The 16300-nt window shown below is 52.0% G+C and overlaps 1 protein-coding gene across 1 annotated transcript in view; it reads right to left on the bottom strand.

The window, feature by feature from the left end:
• The window catches only part of LOC138528587 (uncharacterized), a 1521057-nt gene that overhangs the window by 158741 nt on the left and 1346016 nt on the right, over positions 1-16300 (bottom strand). The window contains exon 20 of the mRNA XM_069640364.1: positions 14387-14431. Coding sequence (XP_069496465.1) covers positions 14387-14431 — 45 coding nt within the window. The remainder of the gene's footprint in view (positions 1-14386; positions 14432-16300) is intronic.

Genomic DNA, 16300 nt, shown 5'->3' with positions numbered 1-16300 from the left:
GATAGGGGACATGAGTGGGTGCCTGGTGGAGGCTGCCCCTGCACTGCTGGGGGGTGGGGGTGGTGGGAGACATGAGTGGGGGCCTGGTGGAGGGTGCCCCTGGTGGCGGGGGGTGGGGGCGATAGGGGACATGAGTGTGGGCCTGGTGGAGGATGCCCCTGCACTGCTGGGGGGTGGGGGTGGTGGGTGACATGGGTTGGGCATGAGTGGGGGCCTGGTGGAGGCTGCCCCTGGTGGCTGGGGGGTGGGGGTGGTGGGAGACATGGGTGGGGGCCTGGTGGAGGCTGCCCCTGCACTGCTGGGGGGTGGGGGGGGTGGGAGACATGAGTGGGGGCCTGGTGGAGGGTGCCCCTGGTGACTGGGGGGGTGGGGGTGGTGGGAGACATGAGTGGGGGCCTGGTGGAGGGTGCCCCTGGTGACTGGGGGGGTGGGGGTGTTAGGGGACATGAGTGGGGGCCTGGTGGAGGGTGCCCCTGCACTGCTGGGGGGTGGGGGTGGTGGGAGACATGAGTGGGGGCCTGGTGGAGGGTGCCCCTGGTGGCGGGGGGGTGGGGGTGATAGGGGACATGAGTGGGTGCCTGGTGGAGGCTGCCCCTGCACTGCTGGGGGGTGGGGGTGGTGGGAGACATGAGTGGGGGCCTGGTGGAGGGTGCCCCTGGTGGCGGGGGGGTGGGGGTGATAGGGACATGAGTGTGGGCCTGGTGGAGGATGCCCCTGCACTGCTGGGGGGTGGGGGTGGTGGGTGACATGGGTTGGGGCCTGCTGGCAGGTGCCCCACAGTGCTGGGGGGTGGGGGTGGTGGGAGACATGAGTCGGGCATGAGTGGGGGCCTGGTGGAGGCTGCCCCTGGTGGCTGGGGGGTGGGGGTGGTGGGAGACAAGAGTGGGGGCCTGGTGGAGGCTGCCCCTGCACTGCTGGGGGGTGGGGGTGGTGGGAGACATGGGTGGGGGCCTGGTGGAGGCTGCCCCTGCACTGCTGGGGGGTGGGGGTGGTGGGAGACATGAGTGGGGGCCTGGTGGAGGGTGCCCCTGGTGACTGGGGGGGTGGGGGTGGTGGGAGACATGAGTGGGGGCCTGGTGGAGGGTGCCCCTGGTGACTGGGGGGGTGGGGGTGATAGGGGACATGAGTGGGGGCCTGGTGGAGGCTGCCCCTGCACTGCTGGGGGGTGGGGGTGGTGGGAGACATGAGTGGGGGCCTGGTGGAGGGTGCCCCTGGTGACTGGGGGGGTCGGGGTGGTGGGAGACATGAGTGGGGGCCTGGTGGAGGGTGCCCCTGGTGACTGGGGGGGTGGGGGTGATAGGGGACATGAGTGGGGGCCTGGTGGAGGCTGCCCCTGCACTGCTGGGGGGTGGGGGTGGTGGGAGACATGAGTGGGGGCCTGGTGGAGGGTGCCCCTGGTGACTGGGGGGGTGGGGGTGGTGGGAGACATGAGTGGGGGCCTGGTGGAGGGTGCCCCTGGTGACTGGGGGGGTGGGGGTGATAGGGGACATGAGTGGGGGACTGGTGGGGGCTGCCCCTGCACTGCTGGGGGGTGGGGGTGGAGGGAGACATGGGTGGGGGCCTGGTGGAGGCTACCCCTGCACTGCTGGGGGGTGGGGGTGGTGGGAGACATGGGTGGGGGCCTGGTGGAGGCTGCCCCTGCACTGCTGGGGGGTGGGGGTGGTAGGAGACATGAGTGGGGGCCTGGTGGAGGCTGCCCCTGGTGACTGGGGGGGTGGGGGTGGTGGGAGACATGAGTGGGGGCCTGGTGGAGGGTGCCCCTGGTGACTGGGGGGGTGGAGGTGATAGGGGACATGGGTGGGGGCCTGGTGGGGCTGCCCCTGCACTGCTGGAGGGTGGGGGTGGTGGGAGACATGGGTGGGGGCCTGGTGGAGGCTGCCCCTGCACTGCTGGGGGGTGGGGGTGGTGGGAGACATGGGTGGGGGCCTGGTGGAGGCTGCCCCTGCACTGCTGGGGGGTGGGGGTGGTGGGAGACATGAGTGGGGGCCTGGTGGAGGGTGCCCCTGGTGACTGGGGGGGGTGGGGGTGGTGGGAGACATGAGTGGGGGCCTGGTGGAGGGTGCCCCTGGTGACTGGGGGGGTGGGGGTGATAGGGGAAATGAGTGGGGGCCTGGTGGGGGCTGCCCCTGAACTGCTGGGGGGTGGGGGTGGTGGGAGACATGGGTGGGGGCCTGGTGGAGGCTGCCCCTGCAATGCTGGGGGGTGGGGGTGGTGGGAGACATGGGTGGGGACCTGGTGGAGGCTGCCCCTGCACTGCTGGGGGGTGGGGGTGGTGGGAGACATGAGTGGGGGCCTGGTGGAGGCTGCCCCTGGTGACTGGGGGGGTGGGGGTGGTGGGAGACATGAGTGGGGGCCTGGTGGAGGGTGCCCCTGGTGACTGAGGGGGTGGGGGTGATAGGGGACATGAGTGGGGGCCTGGTGGAGGGTGCCCCTGCACTGCTGGGGGGTGGGGGTGGTGGGAGACATGAGTGGGGGCCTGGTGGAGGCTGCCCCTGGTGACTGGGGGGGTGGGGGTGGTGGGAGACATGAGTGGGGGCCTGGTGGAGGGTGCCCCTGGATGGTGGGGGGTGGGGTGGTGGGTGACATGAGCAGGTGTGCAGGGTAGTCCCCTGTTTTGTGGGCTGCCTGCAGGGGCCGTGGAGGGTGTACAGGGAACACCTGTGAGGACCCACCCAGCCTAATCGCGTGTGTAACTTCCCACGCACCCCTGTAATACACGTACCAAGCCAAATCGCGTGTGAGAATTCCCGCGCACCCCTGAAATACACGTACCCTGCTGAAATTGCGTGTAAAACTTCCCGCGCACCCCTGAAATGCATGCGCCCAGGCTATTCGCGTGTGGAACTTCCCGCGCACCCCTGAAATACACACGCCCAGGCTATTCGCGAGTGGAACTTCCCGCGCACCCCTGAAATACACGTAGCACGCTGGGAGACATGAGTGGGGGCCTGGTGGAGGGTGCCCCTGGTGGCGGGGGGGTGGGGGTGATAGGGGACATGAGTGGGGGCCTGGTGGAGGCTGCCCCTGCACTGCTGGGGGGTGGGGGTGGTGGGAGACATGAGTGGGGGCCTGGTGGAGGGTGCCCCTGGTGACTGGGGGGGTGGGGGTGGTGGGAGACATGAGTGGGGGCCTGGTGGAGGGTGCCCCTGGTGACTGGGGGGGTGGGGGTGATAGGGGACATGAGTGGGGGCCTGGTGGAGGCTGCCCCTGCACTGCTGGGGGGTGGGGGTGGTGGGAGACATGAGTGGGGGCCTGGTGGAGGGTGCCCCTGGTGACTGGGGGGGGTGGGGGTGGTGGGAGACATGAGTGGGGGCCTGGTGGAGGGTGCCCCTGGTGACTGGGGGGGTGGGGGTGATAGGGGACATGAGTGGGGGCCTAGTGGGGGCTGCCCCTGCACTGCTGGGGGGTGGGGGTGGTGGGAGACATGGGTGGGGGCCTGGTGGAGGCTGCCCCTGCACTGCTGGGGGGTGGGGGTGGTGGGTGACATGGGTGGGGGCCTGGTGGAGGCTGCCCCTGCACTGCTGGGGGGTGGGGGTGGTGGGAGACATGAGTGGGGGCTGGTGGAGGCTGCCCCTGGTGACTGGGGGGGTGGGGGTGGTGGGAGACATGAGTGGGGGCCTGGTGGAGGGTGCCCCTGGTGACTGGGGGGGTGGGGGTGATAGGGGACATGAGTGGGGGCCTGGTGGGGGCTGCCCCTGCACTGCTGGGGGGTGGGGGTGGTGGGAGACATGGGTGGGGGCCTGGTGGAGGCTGCCCCTGCACTGCTGGGGGGTGGGGGTGGTGGGAGACATGGGTGGGTGCCTGGTGGAGGCTGCCCCTGCACTGCTGGGGGGTGGGGGTGGTGGGAGACATGAGTGGGGGCCTGGTGGAGGGTGCCCCTGGTGACTGGGGGGGTGGGGGTGGTGGGAGACATGAGTGGGGGCCTGGTGGAGGGTGCCCCTGGTGACTGGGGGGGTGGGGGTGATAGGGGACATGAGTGGGGGCCTGGTGGGGGCTGCCCCTGCACTGCTGGGGGGTGGGGGTGGTGGGAGACATGGGTGGGGGCCTGGTGGAGGCTGACCCTGCACTGCTGGGGGGTGGGGGTGGTGGGAGACATGGGTCGGGGCCTGGTGGAGGCTGCCCCTGCACTGCTGGGGGGTGGGGGTGGTGGGAGACATGAGTGGGGGCCTGGTGGAGGCTGCCCCTGGTGACTGGGGGGGTGGGGGTGGTGGGAGACATGAGTGGGGGCCTGGTGGAGGGTGCCCCTGGTGACTGGGGGGGTGGGGGTGATAGGGGACATGAGTGGGGGCCTGGTGGAGGGTGCCCCTGCACTGCTGGGGGGTGGGGGTGGTGGGAGACATGAGTGGGGGCCTGGTGGAGGCTGCCCCTGGTGACTGGGGGGGTGGGGGTGGTGGGAGACATGAGTGGGGGCCTGGTGGAGGGTGCCCCTGGATGGTGGGGGGTGGGGTGGTGGGTGACATGAGCAGGTGTGCAGGGTAGTCCCGTTTTGTGGGCTGCCTGCAGTGGCCGTGGAGGGTGTACAGGGAACACCTGTGAGGACCCACCCAGCCTAATCGCGTGTGTAACTTCCCACGCACCCCTGTAATACACGTACCAAGCCAAATCGCGTGTGAGAATTCCCGCGCACCCCTGAAATACACGTACCCTGCTGAAATTGCGTGTAAAACTTCCCGCGCACCCCTGAAATGCATGCGCCCAGGCTATTCGCGTGTGGAACTTCCCGCGCACCCCTGAAATACACACGCCCAGGCTATTCGCGAGTGGAACTTCCCGCGCACCCCTGAAATACACGTAGCACGCTGGGAGACATGAGTGGGGGCCTGGTGGAGGGTGCCCCTGGTGGCAGGGGGTGGGGGTGATAGGGGACATGAGTGTGGGCCTGGTGGAGGATGCCCCTGCACTGCTGGGGGGTGGGGGTGGTGGGTGACATGGGTTGGGGCCTGCTGGCAGGTGCCCCACAGTGCTGGGGGGTGGGGGTGGTGGGAGACATGAGTCGGGCATGAGTGGGGGCCTGGTGGAGGCTGCCCCTGCACTGCTGGGGGGTGGGGGTGGTAGGAGACATGGGTGGGGGCCTGGTGGTGGGTGCCCCTGGTGGCTGGGGGGTGGGGGTGCAGGGGGACCTGAGCAGGTGTGCAGGGTAGTCCCCTGTTTTGTGGGCTGCCTGCAGGGGCCGTGGAGGGTGTACAGGGAACACCTGTGAGGACCCACCCAGCCTAATCGCGTGTGATAATTCCCACGCACCCCTGTAATACACGTACCCAGCAAAATGGCGTGTGATAATTCCCACGCACCCCTGTAATTCACGTACCCTGCCAAATCGCGTGTGATAATTCCCGCGTACCCCTGTATTACACGTGCCCTGGCTAATCGCATGTAAGACTTCCCGCGTACCCCTGTAATACGCGTTGCCTGGACAATCGCGTGTTGAACTTCCCGCGTACCCCTGTAATACACGTTCCCTGGACAATCGCGTGTTGAACTTCCCGCGTACCCCTGTAATTCACGTTCCCTGGACTATCGCGTGTTGAACTTCCCGCGTACCCCTGTAATACACGTTCCCTGGACTATCGCGTGTTGAACTTCCCGCGCACCCCTGAAATACACGTACCCTGGCACCCTGGCTAATCGCGTGTATAACTTCACGCGTACCGCTGATATGCACGTTACCCGCTTTGCGTTCCTTGTTTGGCAGCCCTGTAAACTGGTCCAGGGTTAGCGCAGCCCTTTGCGATGATTTAGCGATTTTGATGGCTTTTCCTTGCGCGAGGGTGTTCTTGGGGGCGTTACTGGCGCTGCTGCAGGGTCGCTGCGATACTCTGCGCCACGGCTGGTTTGGGAGCCTAAAATCCATGAATACGCTGTGCGCGGAAATCGGTTTTAGCGCACGTGCCTGGCGCAGACAATTGCACGCGGACACTCTGCGCCAGCCGCTTGCGACACTTTTCTGCGAAATTCTATGAATTACCCTCTTAATCTTTACCATACTAGAGACCGAACTAAGAATTGGAAAATTAATGCCATTACATCTTTTGTGGGATGTCGATTTGATGAATGCAATGAACCATGCGAAACATTGAAGCATTTCATACTTTATTGCCCCCACTTTAAAAAAACTCATACAGCAAGATTCATGAAATTTGTTAATATTGGGTATGAGGACTGCCTCGAGTTCCTATGGTCTCGAATGATGCAACGAGTTCATTACCGTCTAATCTATGAATTAGTACGTTTTTGTAAGCACATTGAAAAAGAACTCATTTTGTGCGGAGAATGAATTGCTTACATGGTAAATCTATCGGTAATCTTTTTCTTCTTTTTTATAGCTTGTTTATGTAAGCTGTAAATGATGAGCTAGATATTAATTGTGATATTATCCTTTTTCAACCTGTATTTTAAAAAGTATTTTAAATTATGGTGTGCTAATGTGAAGCTAGGAAACTTTTGAATGTTTGAATGTTTGCACATGGATTTTATATGTTTGTATATGGATTTTTTATATGTTCTTTTGCAAAGGTTCTACTCGAATTTATTCTTGTAAACAAACTAAATGCAAAAAAAAAAAAAAAAAAAAATACAGACGTATTACTAGGTTCATGGACTTAGCTTGCATACTCGCTAAACTTCGCATTGCCATGTCCTGGAAGTCTGTGGGGGGCCCACGGTACAAAAAGTGGTATTGCGAATTTGAAATATGGAGCAAGGCTGAGACCAGGGCTTGAGTTAGGTCATTTTATCGTTTGGATGAGGTCCTCAGGGATACCTATGAGTCTTGGAAAATGATTGTTTTAAAATATTCCATCCATCGGACGACAAGCCACCATGAACATTCTATTAATGCCATATTATGTTCAATATGTGTAAATGTGAGTGCCTTTCGCTCTCACCCATCCTCCCTTACCCCCCCAATCTGCTTCCAGACATTGTCATCCGGTTTCCCACCAAACAGTGCCCAAGACATTGCCCCGCTAGCACTGCAATTGTTACTTTTATTTACCTTGTATCACAGCCTAGTTGACATGCTTGGAGTGTTTTTCTTTTTTGTTGTTGTGTTTGTGTAAATCTAATTTGTTTTACCCACGCCCGATTGGTCACTGCATCATCATATGCTGTAGTACACTGTATTCTTGTTAATTGTTGCAAACCACATGCTGCTTATTAATAACAATAAACACATTTGAAATAATTAATTGTTACCTCTTCTGTGTATGGAACCGTTGTAAACCCCAGAGAAGACTTGCGTGTCAAGAGATTCACTTGATAGTGGGACGTTTCCCTCACTGATTCATGGTTTAGTGGCACTGTGTCGACCATAACGATGAATTGCTTGTTTCCTATCTCAGCGCACACCAAGGGTTCCTCATCAGGGTGGGTGGCCATGGACAGGACTGAGCACGCAAGAGCTTTCTGTAGGCTGTCCTAATCAGGGTATGTATTTTTCTGTGGAAACGTAAAAGGATTACCTCCCATGACACTGATCCCCCTATAAGGGGAGAAAGGATAGCTCAGGGGCAATGCTTTTGTTTTGGAAGGAAGACAACACAGTGCAACACGGGCTTGAATCCTGATCCCGTGCTTAGAAACTACTCACTGGTATTAAGCGCATTATAAATAAACAATAAAATAAAAATATAAATAAGGTGGCACTGTTCCATTTAGTACAGCATTGTTTGTGGACATTTCACCTCTGTGTTAGAGGTTCTGCTGTGCTGCTTGCATTTGGGCGTTAGGCAGTGTTGGCACCTGTACCTGTGGGGGCCTTGGTGGGAACTGGGTATATGCCTGGTGTATTTCACATGGTATGGAGGTGGCCATCGAGGGTGGGAAGGTGCATGGCCGGAGTGGTTGTATGTATTGTATCCCACTCCCTGTCTACTTCTACATTCTCTTGCAAAGTGCCCCCACTTCCTACAGCTCAAGCACTGAGAGGGTCCCGCACCACCACTCGGCCCCATCCCGCAAAATCCCCCTCAGCCCCCCTGCTCACCAGGAACCCTCCTTTTCCCCGATGCTTACCTCCTTGGTGCCATTCAGGATACTTTAATTGTACCATTCCACTGCCCCTGTCCTCTGCCTGGCCAAAATGCAGCTATTCTCACGTCCACGCACAGTGCTGTCTGCTCTGCCGACTCTGCTGAGTAGTTGCGGTTGCCACCCCTTCAACTACTATTTTAGCCATTTTTATCTGCACCAGTTTCACTTCCTTAGCCTGCAATCTTTGAGCGGTTTCCTTTTCACATTCTTTAATCCTATTACAATGGTGTTTAATCATAGTCTGAATTTCGGCCCACCACATCGCCTCTATGCCCATTATCTCCTCAAGCAGTTTCTGATCTTCCTTGGACAATCCCCTCTTGATAACAAAATAGAAAAGAGGAACTGATCGGTCCCATTGGTCACCCATCTCAACCATCCACACCTCCTGCACTTTCAAAATATACTGCGCAGGGTTCTCATCTTCCCCCATTGCATATTGCATCATGGACTGCAAGTCTGGTGTGTCGGGGTATGCCTGCTGCAATGCATTCCACACCTATGCTCTAGTATTGTTAAAAGGTAACCATCACGGTTATCGTCAACAATCTTTGCCCCTGGATATCCAGCCTTCACCCACACATCTCCAGCCTGTTCTCCCACTATCGCCACAAGTGAATTTTGAATGTCCCCTACTGTTAAAGGAATTCCAGCTGTCTGTTTCTCAAATGCGTAAATCCCCTTGCCAGCCCTATAAGTAAGGAGCGGGAGCACCTTAATCAGGTTATTCTTGTCCATTTAGGCACAGGGCACGTACTGTGCTCTCCCACTGCCTTCATGCAATAATTGTAACTGCGTGCACATTCTGTCTAATTTTCACCCTCTTTTTCCCTTGTTGCTACCACCTGCCCTAACCTGCTCTGCAGCCGTGGGCCCTACAAACTCTCTCTGCTTTCTCTCCTCCGCTCCCCTGCTGAACTCCTGGCTGAAACTGACACTGCACTGCTCACCTGGCTACCCTCTGTTCCCGGGCCAGGCACCCTGCCATTTGCACACCTGCACTGCCCCCCTGGAAACCCTTGCACTCTGGGGCTGTTTCTGTATCCCTACAGCCCCCGTACCAGCACTTGACAGCACTGATGTCTGCACTTACTCTTGCCACCAGCTGGCCGCACTTCTTATGTATTGCTCTTATTTATTGTTTTTATTTATTTACTGTTTATCCTATGTACTGCACTCCCCAACCCCTAACCCCTCGCACTTCTCCCCTCCCTCCCGTGCACTTGCACGATCTCAATGTCACCTGGCCTAGTAAGATTGTTGTCTCTGTCTTCCCTCTGTTCCCCTCCCTTGCCTCGTCGCGCCTCGAAACACTTCTGTTTAGGTGCGTTATAAATACCATATCATATCATACCCAGGGAGTGACTTCCGGCGTCTCCTTCTCACCGCTCCGAGTCACCCACAGTGGCCCATTCCTCTTCATGTAGTTGCTCATTTGCATCCAGGTCTGATCTTACTGTGCCGTACCCCACACTTGCTGCATCGTGCTGTTACTTTTCCCCCTCTTGATAAGTACATCTTTGATCGCAGTCTAAACTAAATATCTCCGGCCCTCCACTCTTCCAGACCACACCCTATTTTACCCCCTTTTTGCCTTGGGGCCCTCAACCATGGCAAATCCATTTGCTTTAACTGCAGAGCTTCTTCCAGTTCTTTCTGCAAGTTGGTATTCGTGGGTCCAGCACCGTTGGTGTTCGTTTGATATGGGGACAGTGCTGTGGCGGGTGAAGCTACATAAATTGGATTGGTGTACCTTGTAGCAGGTCAGGAATTGAGAGGGTACAGCCCTACTTGGGACTACCGTCTTGGTGCCTTGGTTCCTGCATTCCTCGCTGTCCTCCACCTTTTTCCACAGCTCTAATATCTCCTTTCTCTTATGGAGGTTTTTACCTTTGTATTTGGCTGCTAAACATGTGCTCATGTGTTCCAATACCCCTGTGTTATTAGTGCCCTGCCAAGGCCATGGGTGGGACACCCCCCCTTATGTCTGTGCCACCCACTGTGTGTGCTACTTCACTAACTTATCTTTGTACAATGGCAACGCAGTATACATATACTCCATCATAGTCATAACCCCCATTTTGACAACTACAATATTTTAAAAAATACTATGTCGTATGCTAAAAGCTTGATTGGTTGAGACATTGGGCCTCATTAGGACCCTGGCGGAGTGGGTTTCCGCCAGCGCTAATCGCGGCGGACCCGTCCGCCGTACTACGAGTTCCCTTAGCGCCATGGAGGTTTTCTCCGCCTGGTTTTACCGGGCGGAGAAAACCATGGCGCTAAGGGACCTCGTTGTTAATTACGCCGCCGTACTTTACGGCGGCGTAATTAACTCCTTCCCCACTCCCATTATACCCTATGGGGCAAGAATGGGAATGGGGAAGGGTAAAATGGGGATTGGGGATTTACCGCTCCGCCAAGGTCGGCATGGGGTGGTAAATCCGCCAACCCCCATGGCGCTATCGGCGGCTTTCCGCCATGCTCCGCGGTGCATTTAGCACCGCGGATTCCGCCAGGGTCGTAATGAGGGCCATTCTGTTTGGCAGGTTGGATTGCCTAAGAATTAGACTGCTCCTTGGGGAAGTTAATTGGTTTGTGAAATAAGCATGGGTGACAGTGAAGATTCCTTAATGTATTTTTCAGGAGGCCTTTGTTTCCCCAGGGCAAGATGGAGGTTCTGTGCAGGATTGATTGGCTGTGGCTGTGTGTGAGGTAGTTTGGAATTATAAAAATAACTCTAAACTGCCTTTCATTCAAGATATCACCAGAGCAGGTCACAGTTTTTATAGCTCCTAAAGTTTTAAGTACAAATCCCATCAGCAAAGGAATTCTTCATTTGATGAGGTGAGTGATGGTGAGAACTGAGTTCCCGAGAAGATTAAAGAATCCTTTGAAGATCGCAAGAGGCGAAGCAGCTAGATCACAGCTACAGAAGAAACAAGCTAAGTGAATCTAACTTTCTGAATTCAGAGTTACAGAGAATTTTAACAGTAAAGTTCTAGCAAGTGAAAAAGAAATAAATGCAATTGAAGGACTGTTTGAATTCTATTATTGTTTGTACCAGTTTTGATTGCCAGCAGGCAAAGAGTTAAAGCAGAAGCAGCGCTTTGCCGCGTGTTCTTTATTTAACAGACGCGAGCGGGAACGAAGCTTCGCTAGTTCGTAATCAATAGTTTTTAACTAAGTAACTTGCAAGCGTTACTAACTTGTAAATAGTTGCAAGGCGTTTCGCATTCGTCGTGGAGAAGCGCGAGGGGTTTTACAGTTGGGCCAGTTAGAATAAGGGTCCCAAGGTTTCAAGGCGCGTGCACGCCGGGAACGTAGTTTTCGGCTCGGAGCACAGTCTACGTCATTTGAGTCAGTTTCAGGTGAGACTAGCCCCATCTCGGTACGCGGCGCGAAGGAACGTTAGCAAATATTGAAGACTGTTTGTAAGCGAACTCACACTGGAAAGCACAAGGTTACTATGGGCGTATGAGACCACGTAGTTCAAGGAAAAGTAAAGACTCTGTTTTTAAGTAAAGTGAAGAGACAATCTTTGCTTCCATAAAGACTATCCTGTGAGCTGTTAATTTGGAGTAATAGTTAAAGGAGTGCAGAAATGCAGTCACAGCATCTAGGATAACAGTTCTTAGACTTTTCCAAGTAGAAGCTACGAATTTAAAAGGATTCAGAGAATCGAAGTATAAAAGACTCAAGCAGATTTTTAAAGAAGTTTAGTGAACAAGCAAAACTTCAATCATCTACATTACAGAGCCAATCAGCAGTTTAGCATAGGCAGCAGGTATGCAGGGGAGGTATTGAGCAACTAACAGCAATAGGCAACAGGAGAAAAAGCAGATCAATCGTAACCTGTTTGTAATTATTTTTTAGGAATCTTCTGAGCCATCCAGTCATGAGGAGGTCAGATACGGAAGTCCAAGGCTAGAAGAAAACCTGTGTTTGATATTTTCTCCACTTCCCCTTTCCCTTGGATTTTCCAGCTCTATAGTTATAACTCAAAGACTGTTGGGTCGGCAGGCTTGGGGGGTCTGGTGGGCTATCGCTAATGCCAAAGCTGGACCTGATACGTTGTTCCAATTCCCCAGTCGCCCCATAATCACACACTAGGCCTAGCACACCTCTTGCAAGGAGAACAAGGTTTATTTACTCAAAAGGTTAAGATGCACCATCAAAGAGCTCTGCAGCCACAGAACGTTCTGCCAAAATCAGTACAAGCAACATGTTAAAGGGCACACAGCGTCATCGGTGATGTAAGTTACATAAACAAGTTAGAAAGAATGTGCCTGCGTGGATATGTCGTTCCCATCATTGTCTGTATGATAGTTTATTTTTTTTCCATAGTGCTGTGCTGCCTCTCTGCCACCTGGAGCATTTCCACCATAGGGAGGTGTGTACTCAGCATTTCAACAACTATTAACCACCTCACCATTTACCTTCACCCTGCCATTTACTCCATCATGTTTAGTCAAGTTGATTTTATCAGTAGTCACATCTGAGTGAAGCAGTCACCTGGCAGAGAAGCAAAGGGTGGGTCTACAAGTGGAATATGCATTCTTCAATTAGGATATTGGAGAATATAAATAGCACAATGGAATTACTGGCACTCAATCACACAAATTCACTGCAGGATCTTGAGAGGCGTACCATTGGCGTAATATCCTATTCGGAGGACTCCAAAGGGAACTCATTAAACTTACCACAAATGGTAATTTTGATGAAGCAAATCAAACGTGTTTTGGAGGCTAAGTGGAGGTTTTACCTCCAGCTGTATGCTGCATGCAAATGCAAATCCTCCACGTTTCTGTAAATATCCCACTTTTCCTCCAAAGTCGGGATTCGGGTGTGCGGTAAGCTGATGATAAAATGGCGGTAACTCTATTTCCAACATGTTACCCACATTTCTCCTGTATTGCAGAGCTTGTTTGTGTTTTTGAATTTCATGTTAAGGTTAAAAAACAACTACTTTTTTGATTTTTTTTTTAAATTGATGAAATGTAATGTAAACTAAACTACGAAAAAAAAATCTCTTGTTTCATGGTGTTATAAACCCAACAACAATTACTGAACCTAAGCAGCTTTACATTATGAGTTAAAAACATACAACAAATAATGAAAACTGTAATTACAGAAGTTATTTATTCTTTTTAAAATATGGGCCTATTTGTTTTCAGGAAAGTCCATACGTAGCTATCACACTTTACAAATATTTAATTGTTTGTTACTAAGTTAAAAAGCTATTTAAAAACGATATAAGAGGTATGTAACTTGTTAAAAAATAATGCTTTTGATGGTTATCTAATTGAAAAATGCTATACGCCTGTTTGGTCTAGGTGACCCTCTTCTTTTAGATGGACATTTTTTAAAGTTGCGATTGGCAACATATGTTATGAAAAAAGAGTCTGGTTTGATATTTATAAACAAGCAGAGCAGTTTAAATTCTAAAAGAAATTCAAGAGTTGTTGTCGGGGGAGGAGGGGGAGTCAAAAATAAACAAGTCCAATTTGTAAAAAAAGTTCTGAAAGTTATGCAGGAGTTTTAAACAAAGAATGATAACTTCATTGATCAGGTAATGAGAAGGTGAATGTGGGAATTTGCTTTGTCTACCCTTCTGCACACCTACACAGTCCATGTTGCCAAAACCGGAGTTGCAAGGGCATCTGGCCATCCAATTGGTCCTTGAACGCCAGCTGGCCCACAAAAGGCATTCATGTTTCCCATTCTGTGCACATTTGGCACACGCAGTGGGAAACAGTGTTTTGAAATGGAACCATTGTGTACATTGTTTGCATGCTGGACTATTTACTTTTTGTAAAGATTGTATCTAATTTCTGATCCTGTCATACACATGAAGCTAACATGATGGAAAAGTCATATTGGGATTGGCTTACATTCAGCCACATTTACTCTGTAAAAATAGGCAAATACTCCCAGAGTAAATATACTCCAACTAAAAACAGAACACAGACACATAGGAGCCTGCGCTCTTGTTTTCACCCACACAGCTCCATAAGAATGTTTTGACCAGTAGTACACGTAGCGCCAGAGGAAGAATCTCTACTAACATTACTGCCTAATCTGAAGAGGTAAAAATGTATGTTTTAATGTGCATGAATAACTAACTGCATATAAATATGTATTACAATGAAATATGTATTACAAAGGACCTTCTGTTTTACAGTTAAAACATATTTTTACTTGCTTATGAATTAATCCCATTGGGAATGGTACTTACTTATTTACTCCCCAAAAATCGTTTTACTCCTAACTTTCACAAATAGGGAGTATCATACTCCCGCTTCCAAATATTATCTAGAGCACTGATTGCAGTCCTCATGACAATGGCACATACCTGACTCTCTCTTTCAGTTTTCTTGTCACTGTCTCAGAACAGGACCTAAAACAGCAAAACAAACAAAATAAGCTGTATTAGATTTACAGTACATACCTGTGTGGATATGACAACATATATTCACAGATTCCATCTACTAAATATGTATTCAGATGATGTGGCTGAACATAGGTGGCTCTGAAAGCTCTACGGTGTGATAGGTGTTTTCAATTAGTAACAGTCTAGAAAAGAACATTAAAAGCACAAGCGGTCGCCTGTCTTAATCAACTAGTGTTTCAGGTTTTGTGACTGTGTAGAGTGGATGCTTGTGCATAACCTTAGCAAAAATCCCAAAGTATCAAAATCTGCTAGCTGACTGTGTAGCAGTCCAATTCTTGCCAGGACTGTAATTGTAACTACATGAGACAAATCAACTTTCTAATGGTCTCAAGTGAGATTTGTATGTGTTGTGGCATCTCTAAGTCAATAAAACCTTTTTCTGATATGGTGGCCCATTTACAGCTTGCTTATTGTTGCAGTAAAATAGCAGTGCCAATATGTTGAGGCATGTTCCTTGTTTGAATTGAGTAATGAGAGAGTGAATATTGTGTAGTGCGCCTATCTGGAGTATTGTCTTTCCTAAATAAGTGACTGGTATGGCTTGGCTGCAGATACCTAACTTCGACAGATATTCACTAGTCAGTATATTTATAAAGTAGAATAGTGTGTGGTTCGGTAGATAAGTGTTCTGCGCCTTTGCTCTATTTCTATAAAGATTCAACCATTAGAATTTGTTCACTATTGGTTTATTTACAGAAATGCTTGGTAAGTCGTGTGTTTCAAGAAGTGCCAACATTCTCCCATTGGAGGCACGTGCATATGGTTCTCCAGTGCCTGGGCTTTTCCAAGGCACAGTGAGTTACTGTCAATTACGGTATTCTCTTCCCCTGATTCAATAAGTTCTCCCTCCTGACCTATGTCAGATAATTCCATGTTGAATTCTTCCTTAAAAGATCTTCTCCAAGTGTTGATATCTCTTGTTTTTTTTAGAAGCGGTGGTCTACCTCGGAAGGAAGCCACCGTTACTGTCTTTCTTCGACTTTAACAACGCTACTCCCCTTCCGGGACAGCCGGATTGGGAAAAAGCCAATCGGCACAAAAAACCCAAGAGACGGTACGCAGCAAGGACGGTGGTTCAGAAGCAGCCCTCCAGAATAGAAGAATGAAGGCTAGGAGGAGACCCAGCCTCGAGATCACTGGTGGGCGGGGGAATCCAGAGAAGGTAACTCTGTTAGCAAGCGTGCAAAGGTAAGCAGCACAAGAGAAGGTAGGTCCTAACAGCAAGCAGACCTACTAAGCATGAAGAGGGATAGAGCACGGAAAGCAGAGTAAACAGAAAGAGAAATCTGCGAGGAGTGCAGAAGCAGAGGAAACTGCAGAGAGGCACGAGAGAGAGGCACGGATAAAAGGATAGTATTCGCTTGTGGAATGAGAGGAAATCACTGAGCGTTGGAGTAGCTGTTAGCATAGACACTGCAGTTGCTGCCGGAAGGGAAGTGTCTAAGAACCTCTGGCAGCGCCATCTTCCCAGAAAGACTAGACCCCACCTTTGGTGCGTTTGAATATGTGACGGAACAACTAAAGGTGGCGGCCCATCTTCCATCTTTGCCACAACTTGCACGATCCTGAGCACATGACAGTTACACAAAGATAACAGATTAATTTCGATTCTCATGCAGTCAGTATATCTTTGTGACAGTTTTCTCACAAACCCACATTGACCATACAGAGTGTTGTATCATTTCTACAAATACAATTTCATATGTGTCCCTATTGTCATCACAATGTTCACTGTTTCTTCACAGTAAAATGATATCCACACATTAATTTACAATTTTCTGGCGTTTTAACAATATATAGTTAACCCCGGTTAGT

Source organism: Ambystoma mexicanum, chromosome 7q (assembly GCF_040938575.1).
Source record: "Ambystoma mexicanum isolate Mex_15411 chromosome 7q, UKY_AmexF1_1, whole genome shotgun sequence".
Classification (NCBI taxonomy): Eukaryota; Metazoa; Chordata; class Amphibia; order Caudata; family Ambystomatidae; genus Ambystoma; species Ambystoma mexicanum.
Note: the sequence above shows the minus strand (reverse complement) of the source record. Positions and strands in the feature narration are given on the sequence as shown.